This window comes from Microcaecilia unicolor, chromosome 5, assembly GCF_901765095.1.
Source record: "Microcaecilia unicolor chromosome 5, aMicUni1.1, whole genome shotgun sequence".
NCBI lineage: Eukaryota > Metazoa > Chordata > Amphibia > Gymnophiona > Siphonopidae > Microcaecilia > Microcaecilia unicolor.
Window position 1 is genome coordinate 214,648,975 of NC_044035.1, and position 24,425 is coordinate 214,673,399.

Genomic DNA, 24,425 nt, shown 5'->3' on the forward strand with positions numbered 1-24,425 from the left:
AGTGTATAAAATAATGAGTGGAATGGATCGGGTGGATGTGAAGCGACTGTTCACGCTATCCAAAAATACTAGGACTAGAGGGCATGAGTTGAAGCTACAGTGTGGTAAATTTAAAACGAATCGGAGAAAATTTTTCTTCACCCAACGTGTAATTAGACTCTGGAATTCGTTGCCGGAGAACGTGGTATGGGCGGTTAGCTTGACGGAGTTTAAAAAGGGGTTAGATAGATTCCTAAAGGACAAGTCCATAGACCGCTATTAAATGGACTTGGAAAAATTCCGCATTTTTAGGTATAACTTGTCTGGAATGTTGTTACGTTTGGGGAGCGTGCCAGGTGCCCTTTACCTGGATTGGCCACTGTCGGTGACAGGATGCTGGGCTAGATGGACCTTTGGTCTTTCCCAGTATGGCACTACTTATGTACTTATGTACTTATGTAGTTGCATCTTTCTTACCCTAATGTGATGATACACAAATATATGTAATTATTTCACATATAGATAAATGTAGGATTTCGTTTGCCAGATTGGCACACCAGCTTGCTTCATGTACTTTCAATATGTTTTTTAATTTATTTTGATCTCTACACTTCATCACGTTGTTTGAATCAGCTGCACATCAAAAATTTTCCATCTACGTTGCATTCTAATAATCATGACACCCTGCTTTTCAGCACCATCTTTTGATCTTAATGTGATGACACGCAAATATATGTATTTATTTATTTATTTATAGATAAATTAAGAACTTTGATTGCCAGACCCGTGCATTAAATTTCTCCGGTGTAGAGTATTATACTGGAATACCAGAGGTGCCACAAGAATTTTATTTATTTATTTATTTATTTATTTATTTATTTATTTATTTATTTATTTATTTATTATTTTGTTAAACATTATGTTTTCAACTTTTAACCTGTTTATTTACAATTCATAAAACATTTCATAACTTTTTTCATCATCATCTATTAGTTTTCATTTTTTATTACCTGTCTTTTATTCATAAATTAAAACATGAGTTTATGCTTGTTTTTATGCATTTATAATTGTATATAAAGTCTCTTATAGATTTATCCTGCATATCCTTTATATAACCATTATATTTGTTATCATAATAATTTTTTCCATTACATCATTTGTTTGTATGTATGTGTATATATATATATACAGTGCACTCCATTTAAGTGCACGTCAGGTAAGCGCATGCTCTGTTTAACTGCATGCCGTACTTCGGTCCCGTTTTTGGCACCATCAATTTCTATGGGGGTTTAGCGCACCACTGATAAGTGCAAGATTCGCTTATATGCATGGTTCAAGACCGCTTCTCTGCAGGAAAGACTCCGCATAAGCACGCGCATTATGGAAGCCGATTGGCGCGTGACAGCCAACGAGATTTCAAATTTACTGCCTCTTTAACTGCCACAGGCAGAATAAGTGAAAGAATGTTGTTAGGGTGTACACCAGGGTTGTCGTTGCAGCGGAACTCTAAGGCTTTAACACTGGCTGAACGAATAGAAGTTCTTTAAAAATTACAAAACAAGCAAAGTCAAGCATCTATTGCTAAAGAATATGGTGTCAATCCCAGTCAAATTTCATGTGTCTTGAAGCAGAAAGACCAGCTTCTGGAAGAATGGCAAAACAATACAAATCCACAATGGAAACGGAAACAGGCGGGAAAAGCTGAGGAGGTAGAAGGTGCTCTTCTTCAGTGGTTTTCTCGAGTCAGGAGCAGACAGTTTCCTGTCGGTGGACCACTGCTTATGGGGAAAGCTAACCAGCTAGCAGAAAGTCTTGGACTAACTGAATTCAAAGCCACTGTTGGATGGCTGGAAAGATGGAAGGAGAGGAACAGCATAAAATTCAAGAAACAGCATGGTGAGAAACAAGACGCTGATGACTTTGGTGCTGAAAATTGGGTTGTTTCAGTTCTTCCTACCATCTTGAACGAGTTTGCACCTCGTGACATTTTCAATGCTGACGAAAATGGTCTCTACTGGAGAGCGATTCCTGATCGAACACTTGCATTCAAACATGCCGAAACTACTGGAGGTAAAAGACCGACTGACAATCCTTCTTTGCTGCAGTGTGGATGGGAGTGAGAAGTTGGAACCCCTCGTCATTGGAAAGAGCAAACAACCCCATTGCTTCAAGAAAGGCAACTTCCTGTGTCATACGAGGCTAACGCAAATTCATGATGACTGTGGAAATTTGGAAGCAGTGGTTAAAGAAGTTAGACACTAGAATGCAGTCACAAAAGCATCAGATTTTGCTGCTTTGTGATAATTGTGCTGCACACAGGGATGATGTCAGGCTGTCTAACGTTAAGGTGGTCTTCCTGCCACCAAACACTACCTCTTTGATCCAACCTATGGATCAGGGCATAATAGCCAATTTCAAACAACATTATCGGGCTCTTGTGCTACGTCATCTGATAAGCGTTATGGATGACCAGACTTCAAAGGATAAACATGCTGTTGAACTCTATCACTGTTGGATTCCCTACATATGCAGAAAGAAGCCTGGAATCGTGTTACACAGGCAACCATTGTGAACTGCTACAAGCGGGCAAGCTTTGTTAAGAATGTGGAGAGGGACGAAACAGATGCAGCTGTTGCAAACGCGTCAGATGAAGAGGTTATTGACATCCCAGCCGGTGTTACTGAAGAGGAGTTCCATCGCTACATAGCTGTTGATTACGATCTACAAACAGCTGAAGACAGCACTAATGTCGAGATATGCGCCTACACGCAGGCAACAACAGCTGATGATGGAACAGATGAAGAAATGAGCAGTGAGGCACATGCTGATGAAATTCAACAACCTCCTGTCACTTTTGCAAGAGCGCTGGAGAGTCTCAACACCGTGCGGGCCTATCTGGAGGCCACTGGATGTCAGTGCTATGACAGTTTTTACTGTCTGGCAGACGTAGTCTATGAAACTCACAGACCCAAGAGTGTACAGAGGACTATAACTGATTACTTCAAGCAAGCCTAATGTCAGTTAACTGAGACTGTATACTGTACGTATAATAATAAACAGTACTGTACATATGTTTATCAGATGTCACGCTTCTTTGGGTCACAACGGTTAAGTGCACGCTCTGGTTAACTGCATGCATTTCTTTGGTCCCAGACCCTTGCACTTAAGCGGATTGCACTGTTTATACATACATACATATATATATATATATATATATATATATATATATATATATATATATATATATATATATATATATATAAAATGTATGTATGATTCAAACGCCTTATCAAATACTAATCCATTTATTTCATATATTCAATACTTTTTATGCATTCATAATCACAACTTTATAAGTCTGATTATGCATTTTTATATGCTTACAACTCAAATGTTTTATTTCATTATATATTCAATTTCATAATTTTATATAATTTATTTGATTCATTCATTTATGTATTTTTACACAATATATTGTAACCAGGTCACCCTTCCAGGTGAGAGCCGGGGTCGACCCTGCTTAGCTTGGCTAGCTTTTCCCTGGTACAAGCTGCAACCACCGCCTTGCTGCACTGCTTGTCCCAGTTTAACTGCTGCCCAGCTGATCTGCGCCCAGGATCAGCTCACGACTGGGCCACACAAAACTCCAGCAGTCTTATAGTTCTTGAAAACCACAGATCTTTATTTTCTCAGCACCTTTTAATACAGCTTTAATTTTCAAGCAGTTTCTTCATCAAGAATGCAAGAGTCAGTTCAGTTTTTCCACATTCAGCTTATTAACACAGTCCAATCTTAACTCAGAATATCACACCCAGCAAACCTTTGTCTTGCTCCCAATTGTAGCCTCCCCTCATCAGCACTATCTTCTACCCTTAGATAGTTTATGGGTTAGTTTCTTCCACCTGTGGCTTCCCCACTGGATTATTTTATCCTCTCCAAGTATGCACAGCTTGGGCAACACTCCCGCCACCAAAGCCTTTACCTTTCCTGAGGAAGTTTGAGCAAACCCTCCAACCTCCATGCACTCCTCTTTTCCTTCTCCTTCTACCTCCTCTTTATTCCACTCCATCTCCTCCTCCCCAATCTCCACCAGCTGTTCCCCATCTCCAGGATCAGACCTCATCTCCCAATCAGTCACTCCACCCTCCCCCTCCTGGGAGTTCAGCTGACCCTGCACTGGCTTCTGGGGAGTGTAGTTTTTCTCCTGCATTACAGCTTTCCCTGGCAGTTTGATCCCTAGATGGCGCCCTGTTCTCCTAGCTGGGCTGAATGAACGGGGATGATGCCGGCTGAAAGACCCACTATCCCCTTTCCCTCGCACCAGCCCTCCAGAGTGCTCACAATATGTTCATGTCTGCTTTTTATGTAGATTGATCAAGACCCCTGAGGCAGGCCTTAGTGTCGGGTCGATTTTTAGTATCTTCAATAAAGACTTCTTTGTTATCCTCCTTGGATTTTCCTCACTGTTTTTTCTTTTTTACGTCTTACGGTTCCGTGAGGTTTTTTCCTCCTTTTTGGTTCTTTGTGTTTTTTATAGAAATTTCATTCAGTTTCTCTGACTCGTCAGCTTTGAATATCATTTCTGGTACTGGTATCTCCCCCAAATCTTCCTCAGTGAAGACTGAAGCAAAGAATTCATTTAATCTCTCTGTTATGACTTTGTCTTCCCTAAGTACCCCTTTTATCCCTCAGTCATCTAGCATTCTAATTGATTCTTTTGCCAGCTTCTTGGTGTTAATATACCTAAAAAAAAAAAAAATTGCTGTGTGTTTTTGCCTCCAACACAATCTTTTTTTCAGAGTGCCTCTTTGCCTTCCTTATCAGCACTTTGCATTTATTTAGATTTTGCTCACACCTTTTTCAGTAATAGCTCAAGGTGAGTTACATTCAGGTACTCTGGATATTTCTGTGTCCCAGGAGGGCTCACAATCTAAGTTTGTACGTGAGGCAATGGAGGGTTAAGTGACTTGCCCAAGATCACAAGGAACAGCAGTGGGATTTGAACCGCATCTCTGGATTGCAAGACCGGTGCTCTAACCACTAGGCCACTCCTCCACTTGCCATTCCTTATGCTGTCGGATCCTTCTTTTTTTTTTTTTTTGTTACATTTGTACCCCGCAGTTTTTCCCACTCATGGCAGGCTCAATGCGGCAGGCAATGGAGGGTTAAGTGACTTGCCCAGAGTTACAAGGAGCTGCCTGTGCCGGGAATCGAACTCAGTTCCTCAGTTCCCCAGGACCAAAGTCCACCACCCTAACCATTAGGCCACTCCTCACCTCTTCCATATTCTGAGGGATTTTCTTTTATCTCTATCAGCTTACTTCACCTCACTTTTTAACCATGCTGTTATTTGGTCTTTCTTCCTCCTTTTTTAATATATGGAATATATTTGGCTTGGGCTTCCAGGATAGCATTTTTTAACAGCATCCACACCTGATGTAAATCTTTGACCTTTGCAGCTGCTCCTCTAAGTTTTTTGTGTTCATCGTTCTTCTCATTTTATCATAGTCTCCTTTTTGAAAGTTAAATGCTAATGTATTGGATTTCCTGTGTGTTCTTACTGCAAAGCCAATATAAAATCTGATCATATTATGATTACTGTTATCAAGCGGCCCCCAGCACCATTACCTCCTGCACCAGATCATGCACTCCACTAAGGACTAGGTCTAGAATTTTTCCTCCTCTTGTTGGCTCCTGTACCTGCTGCTCTATAAAGCAGTCCTTGATGTCGTCAAGGAATTTTACCTCCTTAGCATGCCCTGATGTTACATTTACCCATTATTATTGTGTTCCCCATTTTGTTAGCCTCCCTAATTTCTAACATTTCTGTCTGTTCATTCTGGCCAGGTGGACAGTAGTACACTCCTATCACTATCCTTTTCCCCTTTACACATGGAATTTCAATCCATAGGGATTCCAAGATGTGTTTTGTCTCCTGCAGAATTTTCAATCTATTTGATTCAAGGCCCTCCTTAGCATACAATGCCTGTGTCTTGGGCCCTGCGTGTGGAAGTAATAGGAGTAATAATAGATTCTTATGTCTTTCAATGCCCAAGTTCAAGCAGTTACAGCAAAAGCATTCAGATTAATGTGGAGGTTATAAAGAATCAGCTATCTCTTCCTTAATGATATCTTCAGAACCTTGGTACAGAGATTAGTACTATCACACTTTGATTATTTCATCAATGCTATTTATGCTGGCTGCAAAGAATTGACTCTAAAAAGATTACAAACAGCCTGTGAGACCATGGCCGAGAGTTGGGAATGGGCCATAGAAATAATGCAGACTGGACAAAAGGTATGAACACAAAATAGGTATTTATTTAAGGAAATTCTCAGCCTGTTCCTTTCACAGGGCCGAGAGATAAGGTAGGGAACCTTCTGCAGTTCAATATTCAGTCTTAACAGCCTCTGGCAGTCTGTGACTGTTGGGTTGCCACACACCAAACAGCCAATGTCTGTGGTTCTCCACCAGGGTTCAGGTCTGACTCTGCCAGACCTGAAAGCAAAAACTTAAGTAGTTCAGTCTGATAAATCAAATGGCTTACATTGCGATTATGAAATGGTACCTCCCACCTCAGGCGCTGAGGATCCAAAGTTTCTCTCACTGGGCCTTCTTATCCTTTGCCTGGCCCTGTCTTTTATATTCCCAGGTAAGGGCTCCCTCTCTCCCAGCTCACCTTCTCCAGGGCAGGTCTCGTGCTCTTAAGGTACTCCTGGTTATTGGAGGGATGGTTCTGAAGTTGGCACCGGCTATCAGAGGGACTTCTCTTAAGGGAGGGGGCAATATTCTATAGACCCCCTCATATAGCCCAAAACACAGCAGCCAAACTTGTGTTCAAAGTGACATGTTTTGAGGAAGCGTCTCTTCTGCTCAGGAAACTACACTGCCTCCCTATAAAAGCCAGAACAGCCTTTAAACTCTGCGTATTCATTTTCAAAGCTCTATATGGGATAATCCCAGATTATATGCAACCTTTAATTAATCTACCCTTACGTTATGCCCTTCCTGGTTCCAGAGACTATTTAACTCAAAAAAGTGGTATATAAATCAGCTTTCATGACAGGGTTTCCTTCTGATGTACCAAATAGTGGTACTTCCTCCTAAAACTAGTAAGATGGGAGTATAATTATTTGAAATTCCCCCTATAAGGAAGAATCCTAATGCAAAGTGTCCATTTCTATTCTTTTTCAGTTCATAATGTTATTCTTTCAAATTAATTATCACATTCTATTTAATCATTGTTTAATTCAACCCTACAAGTCTTTTATACTGATGTATTCACTGACTAATTTGTATTGTTAATTTAATATGTTAGATTAATGGAACCCAATTTGTATTGTCAATATAATATAGTGTTAGCCACATTGAACCTGATTTGATTGGGAAAATTTGGGATATAAATGAAATAAATAAGTAATATGGCAATAGGTCCCCTGTGCCCCACAACCCCTCCAACACCTATCAGTAGCACCAGCATACATTTTGTAAAATCACAGTGGAGTGTAATACCATCTCAAGAGAACCTTATAAGCATTTTCTACAATAAGGGTGGAGAAGCTCAGGGATCGGGCACGCTGCCAGATCTCCTCTCATTCCTGATCTTTCAACACTCTCCCAAGGTCTTCTTCCCACCGAAGCATATAAGAGAGTTTCCCACCGCCCACTGTTGATGGCAGTAGATGGGTAGAGGATAAGGAGAAATTAAGTCTTACCTGATAATTTTCTTTCCATTAGTCCTTCCCACTTTTCCAGAACCTGTGGGATAATTGTGTCTATCAACCAGCAAGCGGAGATAGAGAACTTGGAATAAATACAACAACTGCAAACAACTCGCTAACTTAACGCTAACCAGATGAGAAAACATGTGGGCCTTTCGCATGTCTGGACAACTTGTAGAGAACAAGAGATATGCAGGAAGCACCGACTAAACATCTCAGAAATTTCAGGTAGACCTGTAGAATAGTGGGAAGGGCTAATGGAAAGCAAAAGCAATCCCTAGAGTGGGTGGAATCCTGGCACTCCTGCCCTGAGGACCAAAGCCGGCTTCCGAGCATGCCACAATGTCCACCCTGTAGTGCTTGGCAATGATATGCAACGCCGACCACGTCGCTGCCTTCCAAATATCCGCCGGAGACAAGGTAGTCTCTGCCCAGGATGTTGATGTATGCCTCCTACAATGAGCCCACAAGTCCTGAGAAGCCTGCTTTCCTGCAAGCAAATAAGCTGACATGGTAGTCTTCTTCAACCATCTAGAAATTGCAGGCTTGGAAGCCATGAGGCTAAGCCTCTGTTTACCAAAAAGCATAGTCTATCCAATTTGCAAAACTTATTCATGACTTCCAGATATCTAATGAGGACTCTATGCACATCGGGAAGCTTCAAGAAAGAATACTGAGCCTCTTCATCCTCTCTGCGAAAGGATGGAAGCTCCACAGATTGGTTGAGATGAAATGCTCATACCATTTTTGGAAGAAAGGAAGGAACTGTGCGCAGGGAGACCCTTCCTCTGATACAGCGATGAAAGCAGTGCTTTTTTTGTAGAAAAAAAGGTGCCGGTACTCATTATGGGCGGGGTCACCATATATGGCTCCACCCCTATGATAGCCACACCCACATTAGCCACACCCCTTATACCAGCTATGGCGCATATAAACATACATCATTGAAAATATTATACTAGTATAGGAGAAAAAAATAACGTGATTTTTTTCATTAGAAATAATTTCTGTAAGCTGTTACAGCTCCAGTATACCCAGTGCAAAGTAAGACAGCAGATGTAAGTTCTCAAATTGGACATATTTCAACCACTAAAATGAAAATAAAAAGATTTTTTCTACATTTGTTGTCTGGTGACTGTTTTTCTTTCCATATTGGTCCCAGTCTCTGATTCTGCTGCTCTCTATCTGTTCCCTTAACTCCGTTTCCAGGGCTTCCTTTCCATTTATTTCTTTACTTTCCGCCTTTCTTCTTCATTTCTTGTCCTACATCCGTAAGTAAAAGCTGGGTCCTCCGCAGACTTCACCATCCAGTGGATCCAGCTTCTGCCTATTTTCTTCATCTATGTGCAGATTTTCTCCTCTCTTCCTTTCCCCTCATCTCATCTCTCACTCTTCCCTTCCCTCCATCCATGTCCAGCATTTCTTCTCTTTCCCTTCCCTCTCCTCCATCCATGTCCTGCAACCCTCCTCTCACATGCCCCCCCTCCATCCACCCATGTCCAGCGATTCCCTTGGCTCCCCTGCCCCCATCCAGCCGTCCATACCCACCCCGCGATTCCCTTGGCTCCCCTGCCCCCCTCCAGCCATCCATACCCATCCCGTGATTCCCTTCGCTACCCTGTCCCCCCCTCCAGCCATCCATACCCATCCCATGATTCCCTTCGCTCCCCTGCCCCCCCTCCAGCCATCTATACCCACCCAGCGATTCCCTTGGCTCCCCTGCCCCCCCTCCAGCCATCTATACCCACCCAGCGATTCCCTTGGCTCCCCTGTCCCCCCCTCCAGCCATCTATACCCACCCAGCGATTCCCTTCGCTCCCCTGTTCCCCCCTCCAGCCATCCATACCCACCCAGCGATTCCCTTCGCTCCCCTGTCCCCCCCCTCCAGCCATCTATACCCACCCAGTGATTCCCTTGGCTCCCCTGTCTCCCCCTCCAGCCAGCCATACCTACCCAGCGATTCCCTTGGCTCCCCTGTCCCCCCCTCCAGCCATCCATACCCACCCCGCAATTCCCTTCGCTCCTCTGCCCCCCTCCAGCCATCCATACTCATTCCGCGATTCCCTTCGCTCCCCTGCCCCCCCCCCCAGCCATCCATCCCCACCCCGCGATTCCCTTCGCTCCCCTGCCCGGCATCTATACCCACTCTCCGATTCTCCTTGATCCCCTGCCTCCGTCGCAGCTGCCGTAGTGAAAGGCCGTGAGCCTTCCCTTCATTTCCTGTCAGTGTCCCGCCTTCTTCTGACGTCATTACGCAAGGGCGGGACACGACAGGAAACGAAGGGAAGGCTGATGGTCTTTCACTACAGCAGCTGCGACGGAGGCAGGGGAGGAAGGAGAATCATGGAGTGGGTATGGATGCCGGGCAGGGGAGCGAAGGGAATCGCGGGGTGAGGATGGATGGCTGGTGGGGGAGGGCAGGGAAGCGGATGGGGGGGGGGGGGCAAAAAAAGGTGCCGGTACGCCGTACCGTTGTGTACCGGCACAAAAAAAGCACTGGATGAAAGAGATACCAAGAGAGAGCCTGATGCCCCAAAACCCTGCATGCCGACACAACAGCCAAGAAGAACACTGTCTTTAGCATAAGATCTTTCAAAGAGACCTTATGGAGTGGCTTCTGAAGAGCTTCAGGACTAAATTAAGGTTCCACTCTGGACACAGCATACAAAAGGTGCTCCCCACAAGAACCAAACAATATCCGAGTGAGCCTTAAGAGACGTCTTTTGTAGTCTGCCCCTGAAACAGGCCAAAGGCGCAATCTGAACTTTTAGAGAACACAATACCAATCCTTTCTTAAGACCTGCTTGGAGAAACATTAGGATATGTATAATCTGAGCAGAGAAGGGAGATAGTCCGTGCTCAGAACACCAGCACACCAGCCCTCGAATATCCTCCACACACTTTCATAAGCCATAGATGTAGAGCATTTCTGAGCCTAAAGCAGGGTAGCAATGACTGAATCAGAATGACTTTTTTGTTTCAACCAAGCCCTTTCAGTGGTCAAGCTATAAGAACATAGGGGCACGGATCCTCCATGAGCACCAGACCTTGCTTCAGTAGGCCGTGTACCCACGGAAGACAGAGAGGACTCCCATCCAGTAGTCGAATCAAGTGTGCATATTTTTGGCCTCCACAGCCAATCCGAGGCTATGAGAATTATTTTACTCCGGTGCAGTGTGATCCTTTTCAATACATGGCCTACCATGGGCCAAGGAGGGAAGACATACAGTAGATATGTCTCCAGCCAAGGCTGCAGTAGGGCACTGATCCCCATCAGGCCCAGTTCTTTCCAGTGGCTGAAAACTTGGGCACTTTAGCAATCCTTTTCATTGCCATCAAGTCCAGAAACAGAGAACACCATCAGTCAACTATCAGCTGAAACCTCTGGCTGGATAGTTCCCATTCTCCCAGGTCCAAAGAGTGACTGCTGAGAGTCCACCTCCACATTCAAGGACCCTGTGATGTGAGCTGCCGACAAGTAGATAAGATTTTTCTCTGCCCAGCTCATGAGGAAAGCTGCCTCCACCACCATAGGATGACTGCGGGTCCCCCCTTGCATGTTGATATAAGCCACTGCCATCACATTGTCAGAGAAAGCTCAGAATGGAGAAGTTCCATAAGGCATTCTGCACTGCTCTGAGCTCCAAGTGATTTATCGGCCACTGAGACTCCTGTTACATCCAGGTGCCTTGTGCCAGATGGAACTTGTAATGATCTCTCCCCTGCCCAATTTGCTGGCATCCATTATCACCACCTCCCATTGTGATATTGAAAAAGGAACTCCAAATGTCAGATTCCTGGGCGGCAACAACCACTGAATACTCTGTCTGGTAACCAGCGTCCAAGGAAGATGAAAGTCGTACTTCTGTGACATCGAAGACCAGCAGCTGAGAAGAGATTCCTGTAATGGCCACATATGAGCCCTTGCTCATGGTACCACTTCCAGCGCTGCCGTCATTGACCCCAGAACCTGGATGTAGTCTTAGATCCTGGGCCTGCCTTGACTGAAGAGAAGACAAATCTGTTGAACCAGCTTCGACCTCCTGTTCTCCTTGAGGAAGATCCTTTTCCATGCTGTGTCAAATAGAACTCCCAGATACTCTCAACTGTGATTGAGTTAGTCTACTCTTCTTGAAATTGATCACCCAACCCAATGACTGCAGAAAATGGACAACTTTGTCCGTCGCCACAATGCTGTCCAAATAGAACAATGCATGAATGAGCCAGTCGTCAAAATATGGGTGAACTCTGATGCCCCTGGTGCTGAAGAAAACATGCCACCACCACCATAACCTTGGTAAACGTTCTTGGAGCCGTGGTGAGACCAAAGGGCAAAGCCCTGAACTGGAAGTAATGGTCCATCCCTGCAAAATGTAGAAACCTCTGATGCAGCAGCCATATGGGTATATGCAAGTATACATCCTTGAGCTTGAGGGTGATGAGAAATTCTCCTGCTTTAACCAAGGCTATGACTGCTCTTAGTGTCTCCATGTGAAAGCAGGACAACTTGGAGGCGGCGGTTTAGACCTTTGAGATCTAAGAAAGGATGAAAGGTTCTTTCCTTCTTTGGGACAATTAAGTAGATGGAGTATCTGCCTTGTCCCTGTTCAGCCTGGGGAACAAGAACAATGGCCTGGAGCACCAGCAAGGAATCTACGGTGGCCTGAACCTCGACTGCCTTGGTTCCCTTTTGACAAGGATACTGCAAGAAGGGAGGAGCAACTGGGTGGGAGAACTCCAATTTGTAACATTCTGTAAGAATATCCAGAACCCACTGGTCTGACGTGATTTTGGCCCACTCCTCCCAAAGCTCCTGAAGAAATCTTCCCACCAGAAGAAGGGAAGAGTGAATCAGCCTGGCATCATTGCAAAGCTCTGGAGGCATTGGGCACTCTATCTGACTCCCTATCTGCACAAAAGGAAGGTTGGAATGCCTGAAAGCAGGCTTCTGACCATAAGCTGAAAGTCTCTGGTCAGCAATATCCTCCATCAACCGCTGTAGTTTAGTTTCCCTCAGTTCTTTCACCAAGTTGCTGAGCTCTTCTCCAAATAGCCACTTGCCATGAAAGGGCAGTTTAATTAGATATGACTTTGATGCTGCATCCACTGCCTAATGCTGCAACCAGAATTGACGACATGCCATGTCAGCCAGAGACAAGTAGGCCAACCCTGCTTCCAGCGGGGTGTTATAGCACCCATCCTGTGTTGCCGACTGCTGATCTGTCCATGTTAGGGGTGTTATCTTGATACCACCAGCCTTATGTTCAAAGAGGTCAGCTCCTTTGCAAAACACCAAGTCTAGCATATGGAGATTTGATCAACAGAGTGAATCCTAGACCTGCCATCATATTAGGAAAAGTAGTGTTGGTAATGTCTGTAGTTTCAATATACAGTTACAGTTAGTTGGCTTATAGTCTGCCAATACCATTAACTAAGTTTGTAGTGGGTTACAAATAAGAAGCTAGATATAAATCAACTAGGAAATAACAAAATTAATTAGACTTACTACAAATCAGAATTTCACAATTCTCATAAACTATCAGAAAATTACATCTTAAATTGTTGATATATCTCACTTCCTTGTCACATATGTATGAAACAGCAAAACTTGTAATCCTTTTTTGAAAGTGGCATAACTAAATGTATGTCTTAATATAGGGAGAAGAAAATTCCATAAACTAGCTGCCCGATATGCAAACAAGTGAGTAAATAGCTTCTTTAAAGTAATCCCTCGAGGACAAGGAAAAGAAGATGAAGGAAAAGTGCACCTTCGAATATTGTAATATAGTCCTATTATGCAAGAGAAATCATTGAGGAATTGAACCAGATGTGATCTTAAATAGGAGACAGCCTAATTTAAACTATACCCTAGGTTCTATAGGGAGCCAGTGCAGCTTAATGAAATAAGATATAACCCTATCTGATTTTTTAAAAGAAAAGATCATACGTACAGCCACGTTCTGAATAGTCAGAATTCTTCCCAATAATTGTTCTGATAAACCCAAGTATACAATATTACAGTAGTCTAATTTACTAAGCACCAAAGATTGTACCACTAATCTAAATAGATCTTCCACCAGATATTTTCAAATACTCCTTAACTTCCTCATAACATAGAAAGAGCCTTTTATAAGAGAATTGATCTGACATTCCATAGATAATTTATCATTCAGCACAACACCCAAGATTTTAATTGTAGGTTAAAGCCTCCCCATGATCATTAACCTAGTGAAGCTCGTTTACCTCTACCACCAGATCTAGTAGTTCTTGCACATATGGAGCTGGATTCAGTAAACTGTGCCAAAAATTAGGCACTGGAAAAAATTCACACTCAGTACTATTCTATAATGGGCACTCCAGGCTGAGCGCTCTTTTTAGAATAGTGCTTATTGTGGCACCCAGCTTTGGGTGCAAGGACTTACACCAACTAAAACCTGGTGGAAATCCAGGAACCCAACTTGGGTATACGGCTCCCAAATTCTATAACACTGCATGTAATTTTTTAGAGTGCCCCTAATCTGCCCATGCCACCCCTGTCCCCCCATAGCCACATCACCTTTTGGGTTGTGCATAGGAGGATTTGGGTGCGGATCTTTATAGAATCGTTAGCAGCCAGATCCGCGCGCAAATCCAAACTAGAGCCAATTAACATCAATAATTGATAATTAATTATTGATGAACAGCTTTTTAACTAATTTTGCACTCTCAAATTTGGGCGCCATTTATAGATTCCAAGGGATGAAGTGTCATTGTGAGATGCTCTGTAGACCACGAACAGCCACATTGGTTTCTTATCTCCTGGCTGGATTAGGAGGCATTCTTACTCAGACAGGTGGGGGATGGAGATTCTGCACAGTTTGATTATCTCTCTGATTAGGACTGCTATCCCTCCACCCGGCTCTGACCCTCACACAAATTTCTCAAAGCACATACATGCAAGTGCAACTTTGCATAAAAGTAGGTGCTTTTATAGGCATAAACCACTGTTCTATATGCTCAAGTTGTTTATAAAATTTCACCTTTGTGACCATCTACTTATATTGGATGTACATGTGTTTTCTTATTATACAACACATGATTACATGCCTCCTGAAACACAGTCTGAAACATATTACAATTTCTTAAAAATAAAGCATAACCTTGCTTTTTGAAAAGATGTGTGTGTAGCTACCATACTGAGAACAGACCTAAGTTTGTACCTCCAACCCTGTTTTTTTTTTTCATTCATTAAGTCTATGCCCATAAATGTATCTGTATAACAACCCAATTTTCAAACTCAGTGTCTATGGGTACCTCCTGTTTGAAAATTTCCTTGTTCACTATGGGCTTACAAGTATAGGTGTTTTGCGGTACAGCACCTTACTAAAAATGCATCCCAAAATAATGGCATGCAGACTAGAGAGAATCTTTATGAAGAATCTCTTGATTGTACCTTCTTGGGTTATGACAGTACTTACGAATTTCCCCTTCTTGTTTGGGATGTAGTGTATATGCTGTGTCTTGCTGCTGTAAGTCTCTCTCATTTTGTTTTTGCTTTAAGCTACAGAAAGCTCGGAGTCCTCACAAGGTGTATCTGGCAATGGTTCTAGTGGCTCTGACAGTGGCTGTGTATCCAGTATCCCACGGGAAAGCTACTCTGAGGGTTCTTCACTCTGTGGACCAAGCCTTGGAGACATGTCACTAGAGGAGAATCCCAACTTCATTAACAGGCAGTACATTTCTACTGTAAGTAACATTAGATGTGTGTGCTACAATAATTTCCTACATACATGAAGTGCATGTTCTTTCTGTCACTCTACAATGCAGTGAAATCTTATGCAAAGATACTGAGCAAGAAAGTTTTCCAGATAAAGTTACCCAGAAAATTTAAATTGCATGTTTAGCAGAAGTTATCAGAACAGCACTTTTCTCTAGCAAGACTTATCTATGTAAATTTAGCTGGCTGGTGTTGAATATATGCATGGATCAGTTCAAATTTCACCATAGCTCTGGAATACCTCCTGTCTCACCTCATTTTTATGTGAGTAAAGTATGTATGGCCTGTAATTTGCCTAGACAAATTTTACTTGCTGAACCTGGGGATGGGTGGAGATAGGGGGTTTGCAGAACAGTAGGGTTTAAACCTTGAAGATTTGACTAACTAACTCTTATTTAAACCAAAAGTGTTACTGCACTGTTTCTTCACTGACCTGATGAAGAGAGGATAACTCTCAAAAATGTGTCAAAGGTATATTAAGTTAGTCTAATACAAAGTTTCACCTACAACCGTGTTTGTTAATACTAAACCAATTAGCTCCCAAGTTAGCTGGATAAGACTTTAGAGTAATTAACTATATTACAAATCTTTTGAATATCTCTATCCTACAGTTGCATTGTACACACATACACACAAACATGTGTACACACAGGCCATAACTCTGGACTACAGCTACATCTTATATACTCAAGTACACATGCACTGTTATATTTCACGCACAATTCTACAGCAGGACTTCCCAAACTGTGGGTCGTGACCAGAAGTGGTGACGTGTTCTTATCAATTAATAGCATAAGTCAGCATCAGTGCACCTACATTTAGGCTTGCCAACTTATGCCAAGTCTATGGCTGGCATAAGTGGGCATGCCTAAATGTGTCACTTATTTCCATAACTTACAGTATTCTATAAATTACTTGTGTAAATGTTAGACCCACCCATGCACTGCCCATGCCTCTCCTCTGTGAATGCCTCACCACTTATATTTACACACTAAGCAGTTTGTGTGCTTAAATTATAGAATAAGGTTTAGCGCTCTGCTAGCACTTACACATGTAAGTGCACCTTCACAGATGTAAGTACTAGCATTCTATAAATTTAAGTGTACAAATAGCACTTAAATGTAAGTGTCCAGTTCTAGAACAAGGGGGTTAGAGGATCCTACAGCAGAGCTTTCTAAACTTGTCATGGGGACTCCACAGCTAGTTGGGTTTTCAGGATATGCATAATGAATATATATATGAGATAAATTTGCATACATTGGAAACTCAGTTCAGGAAATTCTGAAAACTTGATTGACTGTGAGGCTCCACAGGTTTCGGAAGCCCTGCTATAAGAAAGCATCCTGCCTTCTTTCAACTCCTGACACAATGAGCTACTATCCTTTCTCTGGAGACAAGCAAGGAATGTAGGTATACTTCATGATGATGTCATGTGCTATTGCCCGCATAGCAGAGCTCTCCCCAAATAGGAAAAGTTTTCCTAAAACTCTGTCAAGAGTCAATGTACATATGGGGATTGGTTGCCAAAACAAGAACCATAATTCTGGAAACTTACATTGCCCACCAATATAATCAGATAGAAGATTCACTCAGTTACAATTTGGAAGTTAAATTTGCACAAATAGTTTCTGAACTCTTTGGTGTTCAGTGGTGGGGCAAAACCAGCATAGATCTCTTTGCCACTCCACAATGCAAAGTATGCTACATTTTGTTCCCTATATCCATCTCTTCAAAGAATAGCACACAACATATTTGTCATGCCATGTGATCAAGGACTACTATATGCTTTCCCTTCATTGCCTTTGCTGTTGAAAGTACTACAGAAAATGCATGAGGATAGGGCACAAGTGATTCTCATTGCAGACCAATTTGGTCCCCAAGACTGCTCAAGGTATGCCTCTGGGCCACAAACTAATGTTACTAACCCAGCAGAAAAGACAACTCCTTCATCCCAAACTTCCCATGCTTTCCCTGATAGCATGGAGGTTAAGTGGCACTTGCAAGACCAGCTCACCCTCCTTCAGAATGTATATGACATTTTGCTTGTGGCCCGCAAACCTTGTACCAGGTGTTCATAAAGGGCCAAAAGACTGCTGTTAAACTTGGAGGGGCATAATTGAAAGGGGCGCCCAAGTTTTCCTGAGGACATCCTTGCAGGACGTCCCAGCAAAGGGGAGGGGAAACCCGTATTATCGAAACAAGATGGGCATCCATCTTTTGTTTCGATAATACGGTCAGGAACGCCCAAATTGCGAAATTTAGGTCAACTGTAGAGATGGTCGTCCCCGATTTTCGGCCATAATGGAAACCGAGGACGCCCATCTCAGAAACGACCAAATCCAAGCCATTTGGTCATGGGAGGAGCCAGCATTCGTAGTTCACTGGTCCCCCTGACATGCCAGGACACCAAGCGGGCACTCTAGGGGGCACTGCAGTGGACTTCAGAAATTGCTCCCAGGTGCATAGCTCCCTTACCTTGGGTGCTAACCCCCCCCAAAACCCACTACCCACAACTGTACAACACTACCATAGCCCTAAGGGGTGAAGGGGGTCACCTACATGTGGGTACAGTGGGTTTCTGGTGGGTTTTGAAGGGCTCACATTTACCACCACAAGTGTAACAGGTGGAGGGGGATGAGCCTGGGTCCGCTTGCCTGAAGTGCACTGCACCAGGGACCTGCTTACTGCTGTCATGGAGCTGGGTATGTGAAAATAAAAAAAGGTGGGAGTATGAGCCAGGCTATCCAAAGACTTGAAACCAAAGTAAAATTAAAATATATAACGTTTAATGGTTTTAAAACAAATAATAATAAAACAATTTTACATAGAAAATGACTCGACACAACGTTGTGTTTCGGCCAGATGGCCTACATCAGGAGTCTGATCACTAAGGTAAACAGTGAATTGAGATTATCAATGGTTATAATCAAAAAATCTCAATGCTCGAAAAAAATGCCAAAAGAAAGATCTGAAGACAGGATCTTAAAAATGGTCTTGAAAAAGACCGTTCAGTGAGTAATCCGTCTGCTGCTGCATACTGCACCAACGATAGGAATATGAGGCTGGCATAAAGGCTGGCAAAAAATATTTTAAAAGGGGTTTTTTGAGGGTGGGAGGGGGTTAGTGACCACTGGTGGAGTAAGGGGAGGTCATCCCCAATTCCCTCCAGTAGTCATCTGGTCAGTTCGGGCACCTTTTTGTGCCTTGGTCGTAACAAAAAATGGACCAAGTAAAGTCATCCAAGTGCTCATCAGGGACGCCCTTCTTTTTTCCATTATCGGTCGAGGACGCCCATGTGTTAGGCACGCCCCAGTCCTACCTTCGTTATGCTTCCGACACGCCCCCGTGAACTTTGGTCTTCCCCACGAGGGAAAGCAGTTGAGGACACCCAAAATTGGCTTTCGATTATGCCGATTTGGGCAACCCTGGGAGAAGGATGCCCATCTCCCGATTTGTGTCGAAAGATGGGCGCCCTTCTCTTTCGAAAATAAGCCTGAAAGTGGGCTAAAGATAACAACAAAAATCCTTTCTTATGTCCTCCAGATATCTGCTTCATAGTAAAATAGTAAATGATAGCAGATTGAGACCCACATGGTTCATCCAGCCTGCCAATAAGGCGGATTTAGAGCCACACCACAATGTTGCAGACTGACAACACTTTACTCACTATCAACCTTAAAGTGTCTTCCCCTTACCCTCTGAGTTACTCTCATAGTATATTTATTTATTAGGATTTATTTTCTGACTTTTTGAAGGAATTCACTCAAGGCGGTATACAGCAAGAATAAGTCAAACATAAGCAACAGATAATTACAGCAGTAAAAATATTCAAATAATGGTTCAAGTATGGTGTGGAGGGGCATTTTTGAAAGGGACGTCCAAGTTGCGATTTGGATGTCCTTGCAAAACTGCGAAATCTAGGGGCGGGGAAACCTGTATTTTTGAAACAAGATAGACGTCTATCTTTCGTTTCGAAAATATTGTCAGGGATTTCCAAATTCTTAAATTTCGCCGTCCCTAGATTTGGACGTTCCTAGACATGGACATTTCTGATTTTCAGTGATTTTTGAAACCAAAGACATCCATGTCAAAAATGACCAAATGCAAGCCATTTGGTCGTGGGAGGAGCCAGCATTTGTAGTGCACTGGTCCCCCTGACATGCCAAGGCACCAACCGGGCACTGTAGTGGACTTCATAAATTGCTCCCACGTACATAGCTCCCTTACCTTGTGTGCTGAGCCCCCCCCAAAACCCACTGTACACCACTACTATAGCCCTTACGGGTGAAGGGGGCACCTATATGTGGGTACAGTAGGTTTCTGGTAGGTTTTGGAGGGTTCGCTGTTTCCTCCACAAACGTAACAGGTGGGGGGATGGGGCTGGGTCCGCCTGTCTGAAGTGCACTGCACCCACTAAAACTGCTCCAGGGACCTGGATACTGCTGTCACGGACCTGAGTATGACATCTGAGGCTGGCACGACATATTTTGAAAGATGTTTTTTGAGGGTGGGAGGGGGTTAGTGACCACTGGGGGAGTAATGGGAGGTCATCCCCGATTCTCTCCGGTGGTCATCTGGTCATTTCAGGCACCTTTTTGTGCCTTAGTCGTAAGAAAAACCGGTCCGGGTGAAAACGTCCAAGTGTTCATCAGGGACGTCCTTGTTTTTTTCGATTATGGGTCAAGGATATCCAAGTGTTAGGCATGCCCATGTCCCGTCTTTCACTACGCCTCCGACAGACACTCTTGAACTTTGGCCGTCCTTGCGACGGAGTGCAGTTGGGGACATCCTAAATCAGGTTTTGATTTTACCGATTTGGACGTCCCTGGGAGAAGGACGTCCATGTTCCGATTTATGTCGAAAGATGGACGCCCTTCTCTTTCGAAAATGAGCCCAATAGTGTAGTAGATTACAATGTCAACACAATGCACAATAAAACATTTTACTAGACAGTATAGGGTGTAAGCAAAGATGGAACATATAGATAGATAAGATAGAGTAACAGGAATAAGAAAATAAGGGATTAATTTAAAGAAAGTTGCAAATGAAGTCAGAAATGTGCTTGAACATTATCTTAGGGTAGGAGTGGATAAACATGTCCTGCTGTAGTACGTGCAACCGGTGTCATTCCTTGTGTGTGTTTGTGATCTGTCCTTGCTATTTTCGGGTCACAGTCCGTAGAAGTCTGCTCGGCACTGGCCTTACTTCCCAACAGCTGGAGTTGCTGTCAAAGCCCTTTCCATACCATCCAGATCTCTCTTTCCTTAACCGGGACCAAATTCACTTATCCTCGTCTTCATCTCACAGGCATTGTAAATAAACATGTGGATAAAGGTGATCCGGTTGATATAGTGTTTCTAGATTTTCAGAAAGCTTTTGACAAAGTTCCTCATGATAGACTCCTGAGAAAATTTTAAAGTCATGGGATAGGAGTCAATGTCCTTCTGTGGATTATGAAGTGGTTATTGGTCAGAAAACAAAGCATAGGGTTATGTTTAATTTCTTTTCCATAATTACAAAGACATAAATCTTGACTGATATACCAATATTACATAAACCTACTATGTTATATAAACCCAAAGATACCATATTTATAAAAGAAAAATATTGGATCTTAATAGTCCACAAAAGTAAGAGATCCAAGGTTTCATCACTGGAAGTTGAAATTTAACAGCAAAATATAAATAAGAAATATGAGTAGGTGGTTATCCTATATCTTAAATGTCCAGCTAATTCTATCGGTCAGTCTTTCTTGGTGTCTTGCATATCTAGAAAGGCACACAACTGTTCTGGCTCATAGAATATATATCTGTTCTCTTTGAAAGTAATCAAACACTTGCAGGGGAATCTCAACTGAAAGGAAGCATTAATCAACAGAGTTCTTTGTCTGAATTTCAAGAATTTCTTCCTTCTATATTGTGTCCAACGGGAAATATCAGGGAAAATTAGAACTGTACTTCCCAGAAATTCAGGTTTGATATTTTTAAAATATAAACGAAGCAATGCTTCCTTGTCCTGCAGAAACACGAATGTAACAATTACAGTTGCTCGTGTTTTAATTTCTTCTGTAGATAGCTCTAAAAAACCTGATAGGTCCAAAGTCTCAGAAGAAGCCTCCCGTTGGTCCACAACTCCCTGTGGAGAAGTCAACTGAGACTTCTTTTTATCTCCCAGGTAATATATTTTTTGTAACGGAGGAAGAGATTGTTCTGGATATTTAAATATATCTTTCAGGAATTTGTTAAACATTTCTCTAGCGGAGATATAATTTGTCTGGGGAAAATTTAATATCCGGATATTTAAATTTCTCACTGAGTTCTCTAAGTTTTCAATTTTTCTATTGTATAACAATCAATCTCCTGCCATCTTTGATTGTTGCTCCCTTATTTTAGCCAAATCTCCTTCCAAAGCTTTGTGTTTTGAGGAAATAGTTTCAAACTTGTCTTTTATTTCTTTTACTTGCGTTGTACTGTTCAAAGAGGCAGAAATAAACACGGTACAGACCTTATGCATTGCCTCAAGCGCTGACCATATAGACTCCAGCGTTATCTCTTGGGGTTTCACCAATGGTTGTATTATCATGGTTTGCAGCGAAGTTTCTCCGGAGTCAGCAATCCGGCTCCCCTCCGCTGATGTTTCTCTTCCCGCCATGGTTGGTGAACTTTCCTCCACCTCCTCGGTAGCAGCTGACGCCACTTCCCTCGATGGGGTCTGCCGCCCCTTCGAGTCGTTGCTTTCCGCACTCGGAACTCCGACGCCATCAGGTTGTGGTGGTGTGGGAGTAGCTGAACCTAATGGGCTTAGCGAAATCTCGCCCTCCAAGCCAGGACTCTCCCCAGTCGCGGCTAAGGATTCGCCCGTTGGTGTGGACACCATATACGCTATGATGGAAGGCTGACCAGAAGAGACAGGTTGTAGCCTCGGGAGGGGAGGTCCCTTTGGTTTACCTTTTCTCTTAGGCATTTTTCAACAGGTAATAAGGTAATTCTGTTAGTGCAAGGGGAGAGCATTCCATCTATGCGTCCTACCCGATCGCCATCTTGGATCCATTAGACAAAGCATAGGGTTAAACAGTCATTTTTCTCAGTGAAGGAGGGTGAATAGTGGAGTGCTGTAGGGATCTGTACTGGGACCAGTGTTATTTAACATATTTATAAATGATCTGGAAATCAGAATGACGAGTGAGATGATTAAATTTGCAGATGACACAAAACTATTCAAAGTTGTCAAAACGCATGAGGATTGTGAAAAAAAGCAGGAAGATCTTAGGAAACTGGAAGACTGGGCACCCAAATGGCAGAAGAAAATTAATGTGGACAAATGCGAAGTGATGCACATTGGGAAGAATAAACCAAATCATAGTTCCTGATGCTGGTGTCCACTTTAGGAGTCAGCACTCAAGAAAAAGATCTAGATGTCATTGTAGACAGTAAACTGAAATCTTCTCAGTGTGCGGCAGTGGGAATGACCAAAACAAACACTATGAGGAAAGGGATGCAAAATAAGACCAAGAATATTATAATACCTGTGTATCACTCCATGGTGTAACCTAACCTTGAGTATTGCATTCAGTTCTGGTTCCCATATCTCAAAAAAGATACAGTATAGTGGAATTAGAAAAGGTTCAAAGAAGAGCGACCAAAATGATAAAGGGGATGGAACTCCTCATATGAGGAAAGGCTAAAGAAGTTAGACCTCTTCAGCTTGGAAAAGAGATGACTGGGGGGGTATGATTGAGGTCTACAAAATCCTGAGTGGAGTAAAATGGGTAAAAGTGAATTGATTTTTTCACTCTTTCAAATAGTGCAAAGACCAGGGGGATACTCAATGAAATTACATGGAAATACTTTTAAAACAATTAGGTGGGAATAATTTTTCACTCAAAGAATAGTTAAGCTCTGGAATTCGTTGCTGGAGTATGTGGAAACAGAGGTTAGCATATCTGGGTTTAAAAAAGGTTTGGACAAGTTCCTGGAGGAAAAATCATAGTCTGTTATTGAAATGGACATGGGGGAAGCATCCATTTTATTTATTTAGATTTATTTATTTATTTACATTTTGCTCACACATTTTTCAGTAGTAACTCAAGGTGAGTTACATTCAGGTACTCTGGATATTTCTCTGTCCCAGGAGGGCTCACAATCTAAGTTTGTACCTGAGGCAATGGAGGGTTAAGTGACTTACCCAAGATCACAAGGAGCAGCAGTGGGATTTGAACTGGCCACCTCTGGATTGCAAGACCAGTGCTCTAACCACTAGTCCTCTCCTCCACTCTCCGTATTTTGGAATGCGCAAAAATGTCTATAAATGTTTTTGATTATATGTTTTGATTTATTGCTCCTCCCACGACCAAAGGGCTGAGATGGGCGTCCTTGGTTTCCATTATCGCTGAAAATCAGAAACAACCTAGGGACGACCATCTCTATGGACGACCTAAATGTCAAGATTTGGGCGTCCCCGACCGTATTATCGAAACAAAAGATGGACGTCCATCTTGTTTCGATAATACAGGTTTCCCCGCCCTTCCACCGGGACGTTTTGCGAGGATGTCCTCAGCAAAACTTGGGCGTCCCTTTCGATTATGCCTTTCCATGTCTCCTTGTGGGGCGTGGTTTCCTCAACTTTCTCCATGATTTGGGTGCTATCATCCTTCACATGTTCCACCCTGTTGCATAGGGGGGGGGGGGTCTACTGAGAGGTTCCCATCAACAGTCTCTCACCTGGATGGGTTTCTCGGTGTAGTCTCTTATTCTGCTGTGGGAGTCTCCTCTGGTAGCGGGTGAGCCGTTCCATTTTCTCTCCAATCCCAGGGTTGTCCGAACAATGCTCAGCTGTTCAGCCTCACGGTGTTTCGAGTACTATGCCAGTGCTTCCTGGTGGTATGGCTCTGTTTGGCCATGGTTAAGGGACACGGGCACACTTCTCAGGCAGTGATCATGCCTGCAGGCTGCTCAGTAGCTCCACTTGC

At 43.0% G+C, this 24,425-nt stretch overlaps 1 protein-coding gene across 1 annotated transcript in view; it reads left to right on the forward strand.

The window, feature by feature from the left end:
• Positions 1-24,425, forward strand: part of PLEKHG4 (pleckstrin homology and RhoGEF domain containing G4) — a 507,451-nt gene that overhangs the window by 402,400 nt on the left and 80,626 nt on the right. Inside the window, exon 22 of the mRNA XM_030205018.1 lies at positions 15,242-15,426. Coding sequence (XP_030060878.1) covers positions 15,242-15,426 — 185 coding nt within the window. The remainder of the gene's footprint in view (positions 1-15,241; positions 15,427-24,425) is intronic.